The sequence below is a fragment of the Bufo bufo genome, chromosome 4, assembly GCF_905171765.1.
Source record: "Bufo bufo chromosome 4, aBufBuf1.1, whole genome shotgun sequence".
Classification (NCBI taxonomy): Eukaryota; Metazoa; Chordata; class Amphibia; order Anura; family Bufonidae; genus Bufo; species Bufo bufo.
In genome coordinates, this window is record NC_053392.1 from 450,740,357 (window position 1) to 450,756,557 (window position 16,201).

General features: G+C 39.8%; 1 protein-coding gene across 1 annotated transcript in view; it reads right to left on the minus strand.

Annotated features, from left to right (window-relative positions):
• Nucleotides 1-15,598, minus strand: part of MAP1LC3C (microtubule associated protein 1 light chain 3 gamma) — a 39,402-nt gene extending 23,804 nt beyond the window's left edge. Inside the window, exons 1-3 of the mRNA XM_040430138.1 lie at nt 15,541-15,598; nt 15,394-15,449; nt 15,194-15,300 (exon numbers count right to left, since the gene is read on the minus strand). Of these exons, the coding sequence (XP_040286072.1) occupies nt 15,194-15,300; nt 15,394-15,449; nt 15,541-15,598 (221 nt within the window). The remainder of the gene's footprint in view (nt 1-15,193; nt 15,301-15,393; nt 15,450-15,540) is intronic.
• Between the last annotated feature and the right edge of the window lie 603 nt (nt 15,599-16,201).

Below are 16,201 nucleotides of genomic sequence, written 5' to 3' on the forward strand. Positions count from 1 at the left end.
AAGTGTAAAATAAAAAAAATAAAAATAAAAAGGTTGAAAATAAAAAAAAGTTTCACATGTGAAAAAAAAAAAAAGTCCCCAAGTAAGGAATGAAAAAAAAAAGTTAAAAATAGAATAAAAAAAAGTATACATATTAGGTATCGCCGCGTCCGTATAAACTAGCTCTATAAAAATATCACATGACCTAACCCCTCGGGTGAACACCGTAAAAAAAAAAAAAAAAGAAACTGTGTCAAAACAAGCTATTTTTGTCACCTTGCATCACAAAAGGTGCAACACCAAGTGATCAAAAACGCGTATGTCCCACAAAATAGTACCAATAAAACCGTCACCTCGTCCCGCAAAAAATGAGCCCCTACATAAGAAAATCTCTCAAAAAATAAAAAAAAATATAGCTCGCAGAACATGGACACATTAAAACATAATTGTTTTGTTTCAAAAATGCTATTATTGTGTAAAACTTTAATAAATGAGAAAAAGTATACATATTAGGTATCGCCACGTCCGTAACAATCTGCTCTATAAAAATGTCACTTGACTGAACCCCTCAGGTGAACGCTGTAAAAATAAATAAATAGAAACTGTGCTAAAACAACCAATTTTTTGGTCACCTTGCCCCATAAAGTGTTATAATGAATGATCAAAAAATCATATGTACCCAAAAATAGTACTAATAAAACTGGCACCTTATCCCCTAGTTTCCAAAATGGGGTCACTTCTTGGGAGTTTCTACTGTAAGGGTGCATCAGGGGGCTTGAAATGGGACATGGCATCTAAAAACCATGTGGAGTTCCTTTTCTTCTGCGCCCTGCCGTTTGCCCATACAGCAGTTTATGACCACATGTGGGGTGTTTCTGTAAACCGCAGAATCTGGGTAATAAATATTGAGTTTTGTTTGGCTGTTAACCATCGATGTGTTAAAGAAAAAAATTGATTCAAATGGAAAATCTGCCAAAAAAGTGAAATTTAAAAATTTGATCTCCATTTTCCTTTAATTCTTGTGGAACGCCTAAAGAGTTAACAAAGTTTGTAAAATCGGTTTTGAATACCTTGAGGGGTGTAGTTTCTACAATGGGGTCATTTATGGGGGTATCCACTATGTAGGCCCCACAAAGTGACTTCAGACCTGAACTGGTCCTTATAAAGTGGATTTTGGCAATTTTCTTAAAAATTTGAAGAATTCCTCCTAAACTTCTAAGCCTTCTAACGTCCTAAAAAAATAAAATGACATTTCCAAAATGATGCCAACATAAAGTAGACATATGGGGAATGTTAAATAATAAATATTTTATGAGATATCACTTTCTGTTTTAAAAGCAGAGAAATTGAAATTTAGAAAATTGCGAATTTTTCAAATTTTTGGGTAAATTTGGGATTTTTTCATAAATAAAGGTGAAATATTTTTACTCAAATTTATGACTATCATGAAGTACAATGTGTCACGAGAAAACAATCTCTGAATGACTTGGATAAATAAAGGCGTTCCAAAGTTATTACCACATAAAGTGAGATATGTCAGTTTTGCAAAATTTGGCCTGGTCAGGAAGGGGGCAAAGGGCCCAGATGGGAAGTGGTTAATTAAAACCTGACTCTGCGTCAACTACGTAATTTTCCATGGGAGTTTTGCCATGGATCCCCCTCCGGCATGCCACAGTCCAGGTGTTAGTCCCCTTGAAACAACTTTTCCATCACTATTGTGGCCAGAAAGAGTCCCTATGGGTTTTAAAATTCGCCTGCCTATTGAAGTCTATTTGCGGAAATTCGCGAACTGAAAAATTTATGTTCGCGACATCTCTAATCAGGAGTTGGGAAATAGATTTGAATATAGGGTCACCTTTTCTTTCAGTAGGATTAACCATGGCTTAAGTGCTGGAAATTTAGCATTCACCCATGGTGCACAGAATATACTACCGGACTCATTGCTGCCATTTATGGTGACCACGATATATTCAAATTCTTCAGGCTACTAGTTGGTGGAGGAGTCTGATTTACCTGACAAAGGTTAGAAAATAGGTATAAGTTATGGAACATTTAATGATGGCTAATAAGAAGCGGAGTACTTGTTTGTGTGCGGCATATATTGGCACAATAATGTACACCTACATCATATAGAGAGACTGGTCATTGGACTTGTGGAACAGCAAAGATAGAGATTGGGGAGGTGCATATTATTGATACCACTCCAGATTATGTAAGGCCATGCAGAAACAATGATAATGTAGCATCCAACAGCGACCACAGCTGCAAAAAGGACAACCTTTCCAGGTTAAAGAAGACTCAAACCATAGCTAGTAACATTCAGTATGCATTTATTACATGGCATGTCAACATTTCCCATTGGCTGATAAAAACCTATAACCCAATACGTGCAGGTTATACCCTTAATCAGGTCCATTCCCTCTATCAGAGACTGACACCAAGTAAGAGGACTTTAAGAAGAAACCATCTTAATTTGATGAATTCAAAGAATAGCTGAGGGAGAGGGGATACATTTAGCACCATATTGGGTGGTATAGGAAGTGGGATGGGTGTCATCAATGAAGCTGATATTAGCGTTTTAAGAACCAAGCTAGCAGCTGTAGAAGGGCTTTGACACACAAAGGGAGATCAACTATGTAATTAATCTACAGCCATGTCTCACAAACACAGACATTGATATTGCAACAAATTTCTTTCAACATTTCAGGGGATTTGTCGAAAGCATGCAAACAAGGGGTAGGAATGGTGTCCTGGGCTCTGGCTTGTACAAAAGGGCAGGCGGAACTATCCACGAACATAAAATTGGCAATTCAGTCCCTATATGATAGGCAGTGGCCGTTTGAATTGATATCGCAGGCCACTGCTGTCTTACCAGAGCTCCTCATTCTAAATGGTGTGCAAACGCATGAATTGGATGATTGATGATGACTTTGAGAGGTGTTATGCCTGTACTTTCATTCCATATACAAATTCTCCCCTAGATATTGTGGGTATAGGGTAACTTAAATTGGTATTCTGACAGGAGAATCAACACTCCTACATCCAAGATTATATTATTCTCATGTAGTCAGACAGCATGGACAATGGAAGCAGGTGGAAATTTCCCTCTACCTACAAAGGAGTCATGATATACTGTGTATACCAGGCCAGTATAGATTGGTGGAGGATAAATTTTGAAGTAATGCCTCTGTTTGTGTTTTGGATGGAGAGTCAATTACAAGGGATAAGGCTCCTTATACTTGGGGCACCAGAGAGTCGGTTTCTTTCTCTCGAGCACCACCAATGTTCTTTGACATCATCTGTCGATAGGGCTGCATGGTGTACTCTTGGTAACGTGACAGAGATTCAAACATCAGAGTGGACATATATAATTCCCACTGTTGCAAACATATCTATAAATTTTAGATACCACAGCCCGGTTATTACAAACATTAAATTTGGGCATGTAGAAAGAATTACACAACTGGCTAGTGAAACTTGACAGGGATGAATATCTGCTAAAAAAAATTACAGCAAGAAGGGTCGGATGCCACAATCATACATCATAATCAGAATGAGCTGGGGGGAGTGGCCGGATGATTGGAGTAGCAGACGCTTGAACTCAGAGCTTCATGCCTCAAGGATACTAGCGGCTCACAGTAATCTTTCAGGGTGGAATTTTCTGTTCCTTAATGCCCTTCCAGATATCTTAAAGCACCCGGGTACTCCCTGAAGATGACTAAAGGGAGGAAGAAAGGTGCAAGCCCCAAGAAAATGACAACATTCTTTCCACCAGTGCCAGGCCTAACACAAGATGGCGGCAAATCCCACTATTCATACTGATCTGATCTCAATTGGGGAGGTTACGGCTGACTTGGAGGAGAAGATGTGGGAGTTTGTGTCAGCACATAACACTCTGGTAGACGGCCATAATGCAGTTGAAGATGATCTGGCCCTGATTAAACTAAAACTTGTGGACCTTTTAGATCGCTATAGGTGAAACAACATATGTTCAGAAACACTCCAGAAGCTGTACAAGACTCAACTTAAAGAATATATCACAGACCTGATAGTGGCATATGTACCAGACACTCCCAACCCCGAATTGATATTCGATAGGGCCCAGAGAGTTCCTAAGCCAAGAGCATTACCAGCTTCTGTGCCTAGAGATGTTCTAGCAAGAATACAGTTTTTCCACTTGAAAGAGGCTGTGATGAAAGCAGCTCAGAACAAAAAAGTTGTTCCAGAGGTTTAGAAATGTGGCATTATACACATATTTGTTGACCGCAACTTTGACAAAAAGAAGAGAATTTATTCAATTCATTAAAGCCCTCAGGCACACCAATGTAAAGCTAATTATGCGTTTCAATAACTCCACTCATGTTCCGTCTTCCCTAACTGAAGCACTCCTTAAATGGAACATTGCTGTGCCACAGGAAGGAGATAAAGTAAAAGGGAAGGATTCTACCAGCGATGTTGACCCAGGAGTGGACAAAAGTCAGAGTGACCTCTCCCCGATTACCTGCAAGAACTCCATCTTGGACTTTATTTATTTTTTTCAGTACATAAAAAATCCAAAATATGGCAGCATTTAAGATCTTTTGTTTGCTTCTCCTTAATCCAACTTATTTTCTCACCTCCTAAAAGTGTCTATTTGATTCATGTTTGGATTCTGTGTCCCAGTTGGACCATTATCTTGTTTTGTTTTTTCGTTTCTTTTTTGTATTTTCTCAAACAGGGTTCCTATTTGCGGATGTGACCGTGCTGCTCTGGACCAGAGGATTCCACTACGAGATTAGATACTTTCCATTGTAGTTGTATTTTCAAGTCAGTATATGTGGTTATACCATAATAGCTATAGTTTTTCTTATAGTAACCTATATATTCTGCATATATATGTAGCGGGATTTATGTTTCACTGCAATGGGGGTTAAAATTATGTCCCTAAATGTAAAGGGCTTGAATAGTCCCTTAAAAAGGTCAATGCTATAGTCAGAAGTCAAGAAACAGAAATGTGATATGTCGGTCATGTCAAACTAATTTTATCAGTTTCTAAAAAGGAGGTAAGCTCTAGACTTGACCACGGCGAATCAAAGGATGTCGTATACCTGGACTTCTCCAAAGCATTTGACACTGTACCACATAAAAGGTTAGTATAAAAAATGAGAATGGTTGGACTGGGGAAAATGTCTGTATGTGGGTAAGTAACTGGCTCAGTGATAGAAAACAGAGGGTGATTATTAATGGTACACACTCAGATTGGATCACTGTCACTAGTGGGGTACCACAGGGGTCAGTATTGGGCCCTATTCTCTTCAATATATTTATTAATGATCTTGTAGAAGGCTTGCACAGTAAAATAATTTTTTTTGCAGATGACACTAAACTGTGTAAAGTAATTGACACAGAAGAGGACAGCTTACAGCTACAGATGGATCTGGATAGATTGGAGGCTTGGGCTGAGAAGTGGCAGATGAGGTTTAACACTGACAAATGTAAAGTTATGCACATGGGTAGGAATAATGCAAGTCACCCGTACATACTAAATGGTAAAACACTGGGTAACACGGATATGGAAAAAGACCTAGGAATTTTAGTCAACAGCAAACTAAGCTGTAGAAACCAGTGTCAGGCAGCTGCTGCCAAGGCCAATAAGATAATGGTTTGCATCAAAAGGGGCATAGATGCACGTGATGAGAACATAGTCCTACCACTTTACAAATCACAAGTCAGACCACACATGGAGTACTGTGTACAGTTCTGGGCTCCTGTGAACAAGGCAGACATAGCTGAGCTGGAGAGGGTCCAGAGGAGGGCAACTGAAGTAATAACTGAAATGGGGCAACTACAGTACCCTGAAAGAATATCGAAATTAGGGTTATTCACTTTAGAAAAAAAGACGACTGAGGGAAGATCTAATTACTATGTATAAATATATCAGGGGTCAGTACAGAGATCTCTCCCATCATCTATTTATTCCCAGGACTGTGACTATGACGAGGGGACATCCTCTGCGTCTGGAGGAAAGAAGGTTTGTACACAAACATAGAAGAGGATTCTTTACGGTAAGAGCAGTGAGACTGACTATGGAACTCTCTGCCTGGGGAGGTGGTGATGGTGAGATCACTAAAAGAGTTCAAGAGGGGCCTGGATGTATTTCTGGAGTGTAATAATATTACAGGTTATAGCTACTAGAGAGGGGTCGTTGATCCAGGGAGTTATTCTGATAGCCTGATTGGAATTTTTTTCCCCTAAAGTGGGGAAAATTGGCTTCTTCCTCACGTTTTTATTTTTTTGCCTTCCTCTGGATCAACTGGCAAGATAACAGCCTGAACTGGATGGACAGATGTATTTTTTCAGCCTTATATTATAAATTAGATGTATAAAAGAATCCCACCTGAATGTATCTGTCTCACATAGAATACATCACCCCTCCTTTCCTCATTTATTTTTTGCTCATGCACTACACAAGAAAGGCGCTGTTATTATAGATTTTCGAAACTCCATCACGTTTCAATGCCATAAAACACTTGTAGATGAAGATGATCGCTACATAATAAAAGTTTGCACCATTAATAATGCTTTATTTACTATAGTCGATCTATATGCTCCTAATAGTCATCAATTAAGGTTTAGAAAAAGGTTGTCAATAAAACCCAAGATATCAAGCAAGGCTCATTATTGATCTGTGCAGATTTCAACATCTGTCCAGATCCCTTGATTGGTCTCCACCCCTGGCTCACCCACTTATAGCACTATATTAGCTAAATTGCTCTATATTCGTTTTTTGTTTTTTTTTAAATATATTCGCTATATTGCTATAACTTCGTTTTTTCGAATATTCGTAGTATTCTAAAACAAGAATATATATAGCAATATAGCGAATATTCGAAAAAACAAATATAGAGCAATTTAGCTAATATAGTGCTATAATCTTCTTTGTCTAATAGTTGTAAGTTGAAAAATTCGCAATAAAAATTTGCATTACGAAAATTCGCAAACACTACTCTTAAAGTCAAATATACTGCAGCCTTCTCATTGGCCCACAAGCTAGAAGCAGGGAGGGATCATGTGTACTGATTAAAAAAATAATCGAATATTCGAAATTATGAATATATATCACTATATTAGAAATATTTGCGAATTTTCGAAGTACCTATATTCGCGATAAAAATTCGAATATTCGTGATCAACACTATTAACCAACCTACCCTACAAGAATATTTGTTCAATGAAGGTCTCTGATATATGGCGTTCTTTACATGCCAATGAAAAAGACTTAACTTTTTTTCTCACCCCCACAACTCCTGAACAAAACGGACACAGTCATGTGCATGAGGCTTTAGATTCAGCAGGCAGTATCACACATGAGAATCTTTGATAAAGGAACAGTAGACTGCAGGGCAAATGACAGACTTCGAGACACAGGCACAGTGAACAGTATTGCACATGATAGGCTTAGAGACACACCACACCAGACAGTGTCATACAAGATAGGATTAGATACACAGGCAGTATCACACACAACTGGCTATGTTACAGCCATGGCCGATTTTAGACAAAGGGTGGCCCTGGGCAAAATTAAAAGTGGGGCCCCAAATCCAAAAATATTGGACTAGAAGTCTGACAGCACTTTGTAGGCACGGACAGAGGTTGCAACCACAGCAGCTGAGTGTAGAATGCCACATTATCTCTCTTTAGCCTTTCCACTGTAAGCTGCTGATCCTGCAGGCTCTTTGAGTATGTTCACACAGAGTATTTTCTGTGCTTAAAAAAAATCTAATGCAGAATCTGCATCAGGTTTTTTTGGATGTGTTTTTTTCTGATGCATTTTATAACACACACTTTTTGATACAGTTTTGCTGTGGATTTTCATTAATGCCCATTTTCAAAGGGAATTCTGGACATGGTACCTGCATGAAGAATGGCCAGGGCACTTTTTTTTCATGGTGCAGTTTATAAGCAGAAAAAAAAAGGGTCTGTCCCATCCGGGGAGAGCACAATGTGCATGCATGGTCATCCTCCATTATGCTAATAGTGTTCGGATAATAGCTGATCACTGGCAATTCCATAGTAGTGAATGGAGATAATGCTGCGATGACACACTGTTAGGCCTATTGCACACGACCGTATGGCTTTTTCAGTGTTTTGCGGTCCGTTTTTCATGGATCCGTTCAGTTTTTTGTTTCCGTTGTGTTTCCGTTTCGTTTTTCCGTTCCGTTTTTCCGTATGGCATATACAGTATACAGTAATTACATAGATAAAATTGGGCTGGGCATAACATTTTCAATAGATGGTTCAGCAAAAAAACGGAACGGAAACGGAAGACATACGGATGCATTGCCGTATGTGTTCCATTTTTTGGCGGACCCATTGACTTGAATGGAGCCACGGAACGTGATTTGCGGGCAATAATAGGACATGTTCTATGTTAGAACAGAACGGAAAAACGGAAATACGGAAACGGAATGCATACGGAGTACATTCCGTTTTTTTTGCGGACCCATTGAAATGAATGGTTCCGTATACGGAATGCAAAAAACGGCCAGTAAACGGGGGAAAAAAACGGCCGTGTGCAGGGGGCCTTATGGGGAAGGAGGGGGGATCTGTGGATGACACACTGTTATGGGGGGGGATCTATGGATGACACACTTATGGGGGGGGATCTATGGATGGCACACTGTTATGGGGGGGGATCTATGGATGGCACACTTATGGGGGGGGATCTATGGATGGCACACTTATGGGGGGATCTATGGATGGCACACTTATGGGGGGGATCTATGGATGGCACACTTATGGGGGGGATCTATGGATGGCACACTTATGGGGGGGATCTATGGATGGCACACTTATGGGGGGGGATCTATGGATGGCACACTTATGGGGGGGGATCTATGGATGGCACACTTATGGGGGGGGATCTATGGATGGCACACTTATGGGGGGGGGATCTATGGATGGCACACTTATGGGGGGGGATCTATGGATGGCACACTTATGGGGGGGGATCTATGGATGGCACACTTATGGGGGGGATCTATGGATGGCACACTTATGGGGGGGATCTATGGATGGCACACTTATGGGGGGGGATCTATGGATGGCACACTTATGGGAGGGGATCTATGGATGGCACACTTATTGGGGGGGGGGGGGGTTCTATGGATGACACTGTTATAATGTGTGATATAGCTTTACAGATTTCCTTATTAGCAGCCCTGGTCTGCTCCCCCCAATTACTGGAAAAAAAAAAATCTAATTTGGACCTCAGATCTACCTAAACAATGCGGTCTTCAATGGCCTCAATTGCCCAGACAGCAATGCAGCAATTGAACGCAGAACGGCCACGCCACAAGCACGCTGTTTGGTGGGGTCCTAAAAGTGCTGCAGACCTAGCTCACACTGTGCATAACTACTGAAAGGGGGGCACAATGTGAGCATAACTAGGAGGGGGCAATGTCTGTATAAGTACTGTGAGGAGGCATAACATTTTTACTCTGTTTCAGTGTAAAAAAAAAATGTAAAAAAAAAATCGCAAGACTCCATTTTGCATCTTTTTAATGCCTTTGAGACATTATTTTGTTGCATGTTTTTTTTTGCGCTGTGTTCACCACTTGGGAGCAGAGAGGGAGTGACAGGCGCAGGGTCGGGACATTGGACTGTGCACATTTATTATCTTTTACGCCTGGAAACAGTGAAAACTGATCTAGTCAGGGACTGGTGTACTTTTTACTTAAGGAGCACAGGCTGCCAGAGGTGCACCTAATTTAGGACTAGGCGTGAGCTTGTCATAAATTAGGTACTTTATCCGCCAGCACAGGGGTGAAACAAAGACCGATGTAAATGACTGCCAAGGAGTCCAGATTTACATTTTATTTCCCTACTGCCCTGTTCTCAGCACTCAAAGCTGCTCTTTAACCCCTTAAGGACTCGGCCCTATTTCACCTTAAAGGGAATCTGTCACTAGCATATTAGCAAATATTTTTTTTAATGAATCCATGTGTAATAAAGTACCTTATAGCCATATGTCTTGTTCTTTTTATTGTGAGTCTTGTCATTTCTTCAAAAAAACGCTTCTTATGATATGCAAATGAAGCTGTACGGAGCCCAGAGGGGCGTTATTCTTTCTCCACGGTGCCCAGGAACGCCCCTCTGAAGTGCCATGCCCTCCTAAATTTGAGAACTAATAACTCCTCCAAATTCAGCTAAATCGCCTCCCAGAGGCGAGGCTAAGTGCTCCCCCCTCTCGCCTGCAACCAAAATCCCGCGCAAGCGCAGTGCCGGCGATTTAGCTGGCTGAGGAAACAGCGAACACGTCGCTGGGATCGGCGCATGCCCAGTGACGCTGTTGAAGCTGTTGCCCTCAGTAGTCTTATCATAGCGCAGGCCCAGGAAATCGCCGGCACTGCGCCTGCGCAAAATAACAACCTGGACTCCTTGGTGGAGAAAAATATGAAAACAGGTGTAAAGGAATAGGATATGTTCTATTTTTTTTTAGCCGGGCCGCAGAAAGGAAACATGGTGTGCTGTCTGCCTCTACTGCAGCCCCATTGAGATGAAAGGGTCTACATCCTATCCACAAAAAAATGTGTGTCCAATGTGGACCAAAACTACAGTCGTGTGGATAAGGCCTAACAGTAATGCCCCCATTGCTCCTAGAGGCTCATTTGCTTATTAAAACATAATTTCTCTCAGCAATGCAGGCACAAATGAACATAGGAGTCTGGGACCAATACAGATGCCCTCAGCTGCCAAGCACACATGGAACAGGTCAGCCAGTTTCATAGGTACAAATCTGCTGACATTTGCCCTTTAAGTCTGCTGCGCTATAGCAGCTTTTATGGCTACTACAACTGACGTCTCAAATATGCACAACAGTCTAAATTACAATTTAGGGTGGGTACACACAGATTTCTGCTGTATTTTTCAGCACTCTTCTGAGGCTTTTTTAACACATGCATTTATAGGAAAAGGCACCAGCTTCAGATATTAGCTTTGTCTAAGGGAAGTCTATGGGAACTTTGTGGCTTTTTAGGTCTTTGGTAGGGATGAGCGAACTTCTGTTTTCAAGTTTGGCGTACAAGGTTTGCGTTATCTAAGAATTCCGTTATGGGTTCTGCCACCACGAGTTATGGTCCGTGGTAGCAGAATCCATAACGGAATTTTTAGATATCCCGAACCTAGTGCACCAAACTTTAAAACAGAAGTTTGCTCAACCCTAGTCTTTGGCTCTTTAACTCTTTTATGACCAAGGGTCATTGATGTCCCTGTGTCCAGGTCAAAATTTACAAATCTGACATGTGTCACTTTATGTGGTAATAACTTTGGAACACTTTTACTTATCCAAGCCATTCTGAGATTATTTTCTCATGACACATTGTACTTCAGGATGGTCATAAATTTGAGCCCATATATTTCACCTTCATTTATGAAAAATCCCAAATTTACCAAAAATTTTGAAACATTCCCAATTTTCAAAATTTCTGTTTCTCTGCTTTTAAAACAGAAAGTGATACCTCATAAAATATTTATTACTTAACATTCCCCATATGTCTACTTCATATTGGCATCATTTTGTAAATGTCATTTTATTTTTTGGGGACATTAGAAGGCTTAGAATTTTAGAAGCAATTCTTAAAATTTTTACGAAAATTTCCAAAACCCACTTTTTAACCTCTTCAGGACACAGGTCATACCGGTACGTCCTGTGTATTTCCAATCACCGCCGCCCAGAAAATGGAGATAAAATTTCAAATTTCACTTTTTTGGCAGATTTTACATTTTATTCAATTTCACATCGAGAGTTAACAGCCAAACAAAACTCAATATTTATTACCCTGATTCTGCGGTTTACATAAACACCCCACATGGGGTCGTAAACTGATGAAAGGGCACAGGGCGCAGAAGAAAAGGAGCGCCATATGGTTTTTGGAAGCAGATTTTGCTGGACTGGTTTTTAGGTGCCATGTCCCATTTGAAGTTCCCCTGATGCACCCCTACAGTAGAAACTTCCATAAAGTAACCCCATTTTGGAAACTAGGGGATAAGGTGCCAGTCTTATTGGTACTATTTTGGGGTACATATGATTTTTAGTTGCTCTAAATTGCGTTTTTTTTGTGAGGCAAGGTAACCCAAAAAGTTTTGGCACAGTTTTTTTTTTTACAAAATTCAACTGACAGGGTAGATCATGTGCTATTTTTATAAAGCAGGTTGTTATGGATGCGATATCAAATATGTCTACTTTCCTTGTTTGTTTCAGTTTTACATAATAAGGCATTTTTGAAAATAAATTATGTTTGTGTCTCTATATTTTTTTATTTTCCTGCCAATCGTCTTGTGCAGAGGCACGTTTTTTGCAGAAAGAGTTGACGTTTTTATTGGTACCATTTTTGGGTACACAGGATTTTTTGATCATTCATTGTTATACTTTATGGAAACAAGGTGACCAAAAAAATTGGTTGTTTTGAAACAGTTTTTATTTATTTTTACAGCGTTCACCTGAGGGGTTAGGTCATGTGACATTTTTATACAACAGATCGTTACGGACGTGGCCATACCTAATATGTATGCTTTTTCTTATGTATTTAAGTTTTACAAAATAATAGCATATTTGAAATCCCAAAAAAATATGTTCTAGTGTCTCCATAGTCAGAGCTATAGCTTTTTTATTTTTTTGACCGATTGTCTTAGGTAGGAGAATTTTTTGCAGGATGAGGTGACGGTTTTATTGGTACTATTTTGGGGGGCATACGCCTTTTTGATCGCTTGGTGCTGAAATTTTTGTGATGTAAGGTGACAAAATCTCTTTTTTGGCACGGTTTTTATTTTTTTACGGTATTTACCTGAAGGGCTAGGTCATGTGATATTTTATAGAGCAGGTTGTTACGGACACGGAGATACCTTATATGTATAAATATTTTTATTTATTTCACTTTTAACACAATAATAGCATATTTGAAAGAAAAAAAATTATGTTTCAGTGTCGCCATGTTCTAAGAGCTATAGTTTTTTTTTTTGTAAAATTTTATTATGTAGGGGCTAATTTTTTGCGGGATGAGGTGACTGTTTTATTGGTACCATTTTGTTCGACATATGCCTTTTTGATCACTTGGTGCTGCACTTTTTGTGATCTAAGGTGACAAAAATGGCTTTGACACAATTTTTATATATTTTTTTATGGTGTTTATCGGACGGGGTGGATCATGTGATATATTTATAGAGGCAGTCGTTAAGGACGCGGCGATACACAATATGTTTAGTTTTTTGTTTTGTTGTTTTTTGTTTTTATAGGAAAAGGCAATTTATTGTATTTTATTTTATTTTTTTTACTTTTATTACTTTCACTTTTTTTTTTTTAACAAGTCTCACTTGGATCTTGAAGATCCAGTGGGGCTGATGGCTGTACTATACTTTGCAATGCTCTTGCATTGCAAAGTATAGTACTATCAGGTTTCCTGGTAGATGGCAACACAGGACATCTTTGCAAGGCGTCCGGTTGCCATGGCAACCATCAGCCACTGCCGTCCAGCGCGCCATCCCCGATGGTTGAGAGAGGGAGCCCCCTCCCATTAACCCCATGGATGGCGCTGCATTTAATGGGTTACAGCAGACACTCGCTGCTGCTGGCGGTGGCTCAGGAACGGAACCGCCACCATGAAATACAGCAGGGGGAACGCATCAGGGGCAGGGGGCACAGATGGGGCACTGCCGAGTCAGAAGTGTGTAAGAGCGTGTGGCAGGTGAATAGGTTGGAGGCAGGGGAGTTGGGGGGGAATAAAAAAAAAAAAATTGATGGACAGATTGATGCAAGGGTCACAGATGGGGCCCACAGATCGGGGGGCACGGAGCACACACACTACCTGCAGAGTGCAGATTGGAGCACTTTTACACTGCCGCAATCCGATTGGTTAGTCTGCACAGACTAACCAGTCGGGTCGATCTCCGATAAGGGACCACTCTGATTGGTCCCTTGCCGGCATTACTGGACTGTATGTTGTCTGTGACAGAAGCAGTGCAGGGACAGAAGCTTTAATCCAAGCGTTTTGCAGTGCTTGGATTAAAGAGCTGCCATGAGTCTATACACGTGCTAGCTGCACGAGGTATGTGCAGATAGGAAGTATATAGCCGTATGGCAGTCGTGAAGGGGTTAAAAAAAAACTAAAGAAAAAACACAGCAGCTCAGAGTTACTTATCTTAAGGGCTCATGCACATGACCGCACCATGTTTTGCGGTCCGCAAATTGCGGATCAGCAAAACATGGATGCCGGCCCAAAATGGGCGGCATATGATAGAAAAGCCTAGAATAGGATATGTATTTATATTTTTTTATTTGTGGGGCCACGAAACGGAGCAATGGATGCGGACAGCACATGGAGTGCTGTCAGGCATTTTTTGCAGCCCCATTGAAGAGAATCCAAGCTGAAAAAAATGCAGCTCAGATGCAGACCCAAACAACGGTCGCGTGAATGAGCCCTAAACTTGGTGTAAGCTTAGATAGGCTGTTTAGACCTGCACCAGGTTTATCACAGTGGCTCGGGCTGGATGATCAATCTGGTGCAGGGACAGACACTTTTCTCTGACACTATACCAACTACTGGTTGGCTTACTTTTATGTTTCAAAAAGGTATTTATTGGCAAAATAGTAAAAAGAATCACAAAATATATAAACATCCAGTAATAATAATGGATAAAGCCAATTATGAAGTGAAAAAGTATTAAATAAAGTAACAGAACTGTTATAGAACAGTAAGAAAAATAAACAATAATAAGAATGGTATGGGTAATATGAAACAAATAGAGGCTCAACTTCTGTGGCTCTCCTGGTCCTAGAGGTAAAGAGGTAGAGAGGGGATGGGAAGATATAATAATCAAGTCTTCCATGGGTCACCATATATGATCATAAATACATTTTAGGCTCCTCCCCTTTCTGATAAAGTCCACACCCTTGTCAAGAATGTTAAAAAAGGTTGAAACCCTAGATGCCATCTTTAGACAGATTTTTGGTACAGATACATTAGTAAATCTGTGCCAGCATATTGAAGAAAGGGCTTTTTTCAGGCACCTTTTCATTCCCTTCTCTACAGGAAAAAAAAAAATAGAAATGCACCATTTAAATGTGTAAACACAAATAATGTCATAAAAATGCAGTATGCAAAAAAATAAAAAAAGCAGTTTGTATGGCTATAGAAAATTTGTGTGAAGGAAGCTTAATAGTTTTACCAAATTAACATACCTTATAATATTTACAAACTGGGACATAGAAAGATCCTGAGGAACAAGAAACTTTGTTTTATCAAGGAGAGGTAGGTATTTTTCTTTGTTGTATCTCTCTACAATGACCTGAAATAAAAGAAAGGAATTAAAGTGTGTTGATATAGATAATATCAGTCCATGAGGTTTTACAGAGAATATTTCTCAATAAAAACACATTACCGGGACTTTAGTAGGAAACTTGGCCTTTATACCAATGACTTCTGACTTTCTTGTTGCTGACAAAGTTGGGAAAAAATATTAATATAATTAAAAACTATTCAATTCTGAAAATTTTGTACTACATGATTTTTTTTACTTTTTTCTCACCTAAACTTTTCCTTTGTTTAAATGGTTTAGATGTTGGAATCTTTCGAGGAGTCTGCATTATGTCCAAAAAGAGCTAGAAGTGTGAGTTTGTGTATATAATATTCTTCTCTTCCTACTTATTCCACAAATATAAAACCCTGAATTCAGCTTGCTTGCATATGGTGAAAATGTGTAAAGCCGATTACCACAATCAGGCTTTTGATACTGAGTTTGAAGCCAAAACCAGGAAGGGATCAGAAACTAAGGACTTGTATAAATAGTCTTTCCTTGTATGCTAATCCACTCCTGGTTACTTAAACAGCAACTCAAATGTGGAAACCCATCCTAAGTTGGCTCAAGTGATTGTAGCTCAAGGGTATGTTCAGACGGCTAAAATCTATCAATGAATCAGCAGTTGGAAATGGGAGTTTTCAGCTGCTAAGTTCACAATCAAAACTCGCCACAAGTTTCCCCATTGACTTTAAAGTTAAAATTCTACCCTGTGCACAGAGTACATCATGGCAGAGGGTTTTTTCAGTAGCTGATTTGAAAGACACTTGAGAAGTGAAGTAGATTATATTGTGGATTATATAGAAGTCAATGGGGAAGAAGAGAAATCTCAACTACTTACTCTTCTAAGGGTGCCTTCACATGCGGCAGATTTTGCTACCGAAATTTCTGC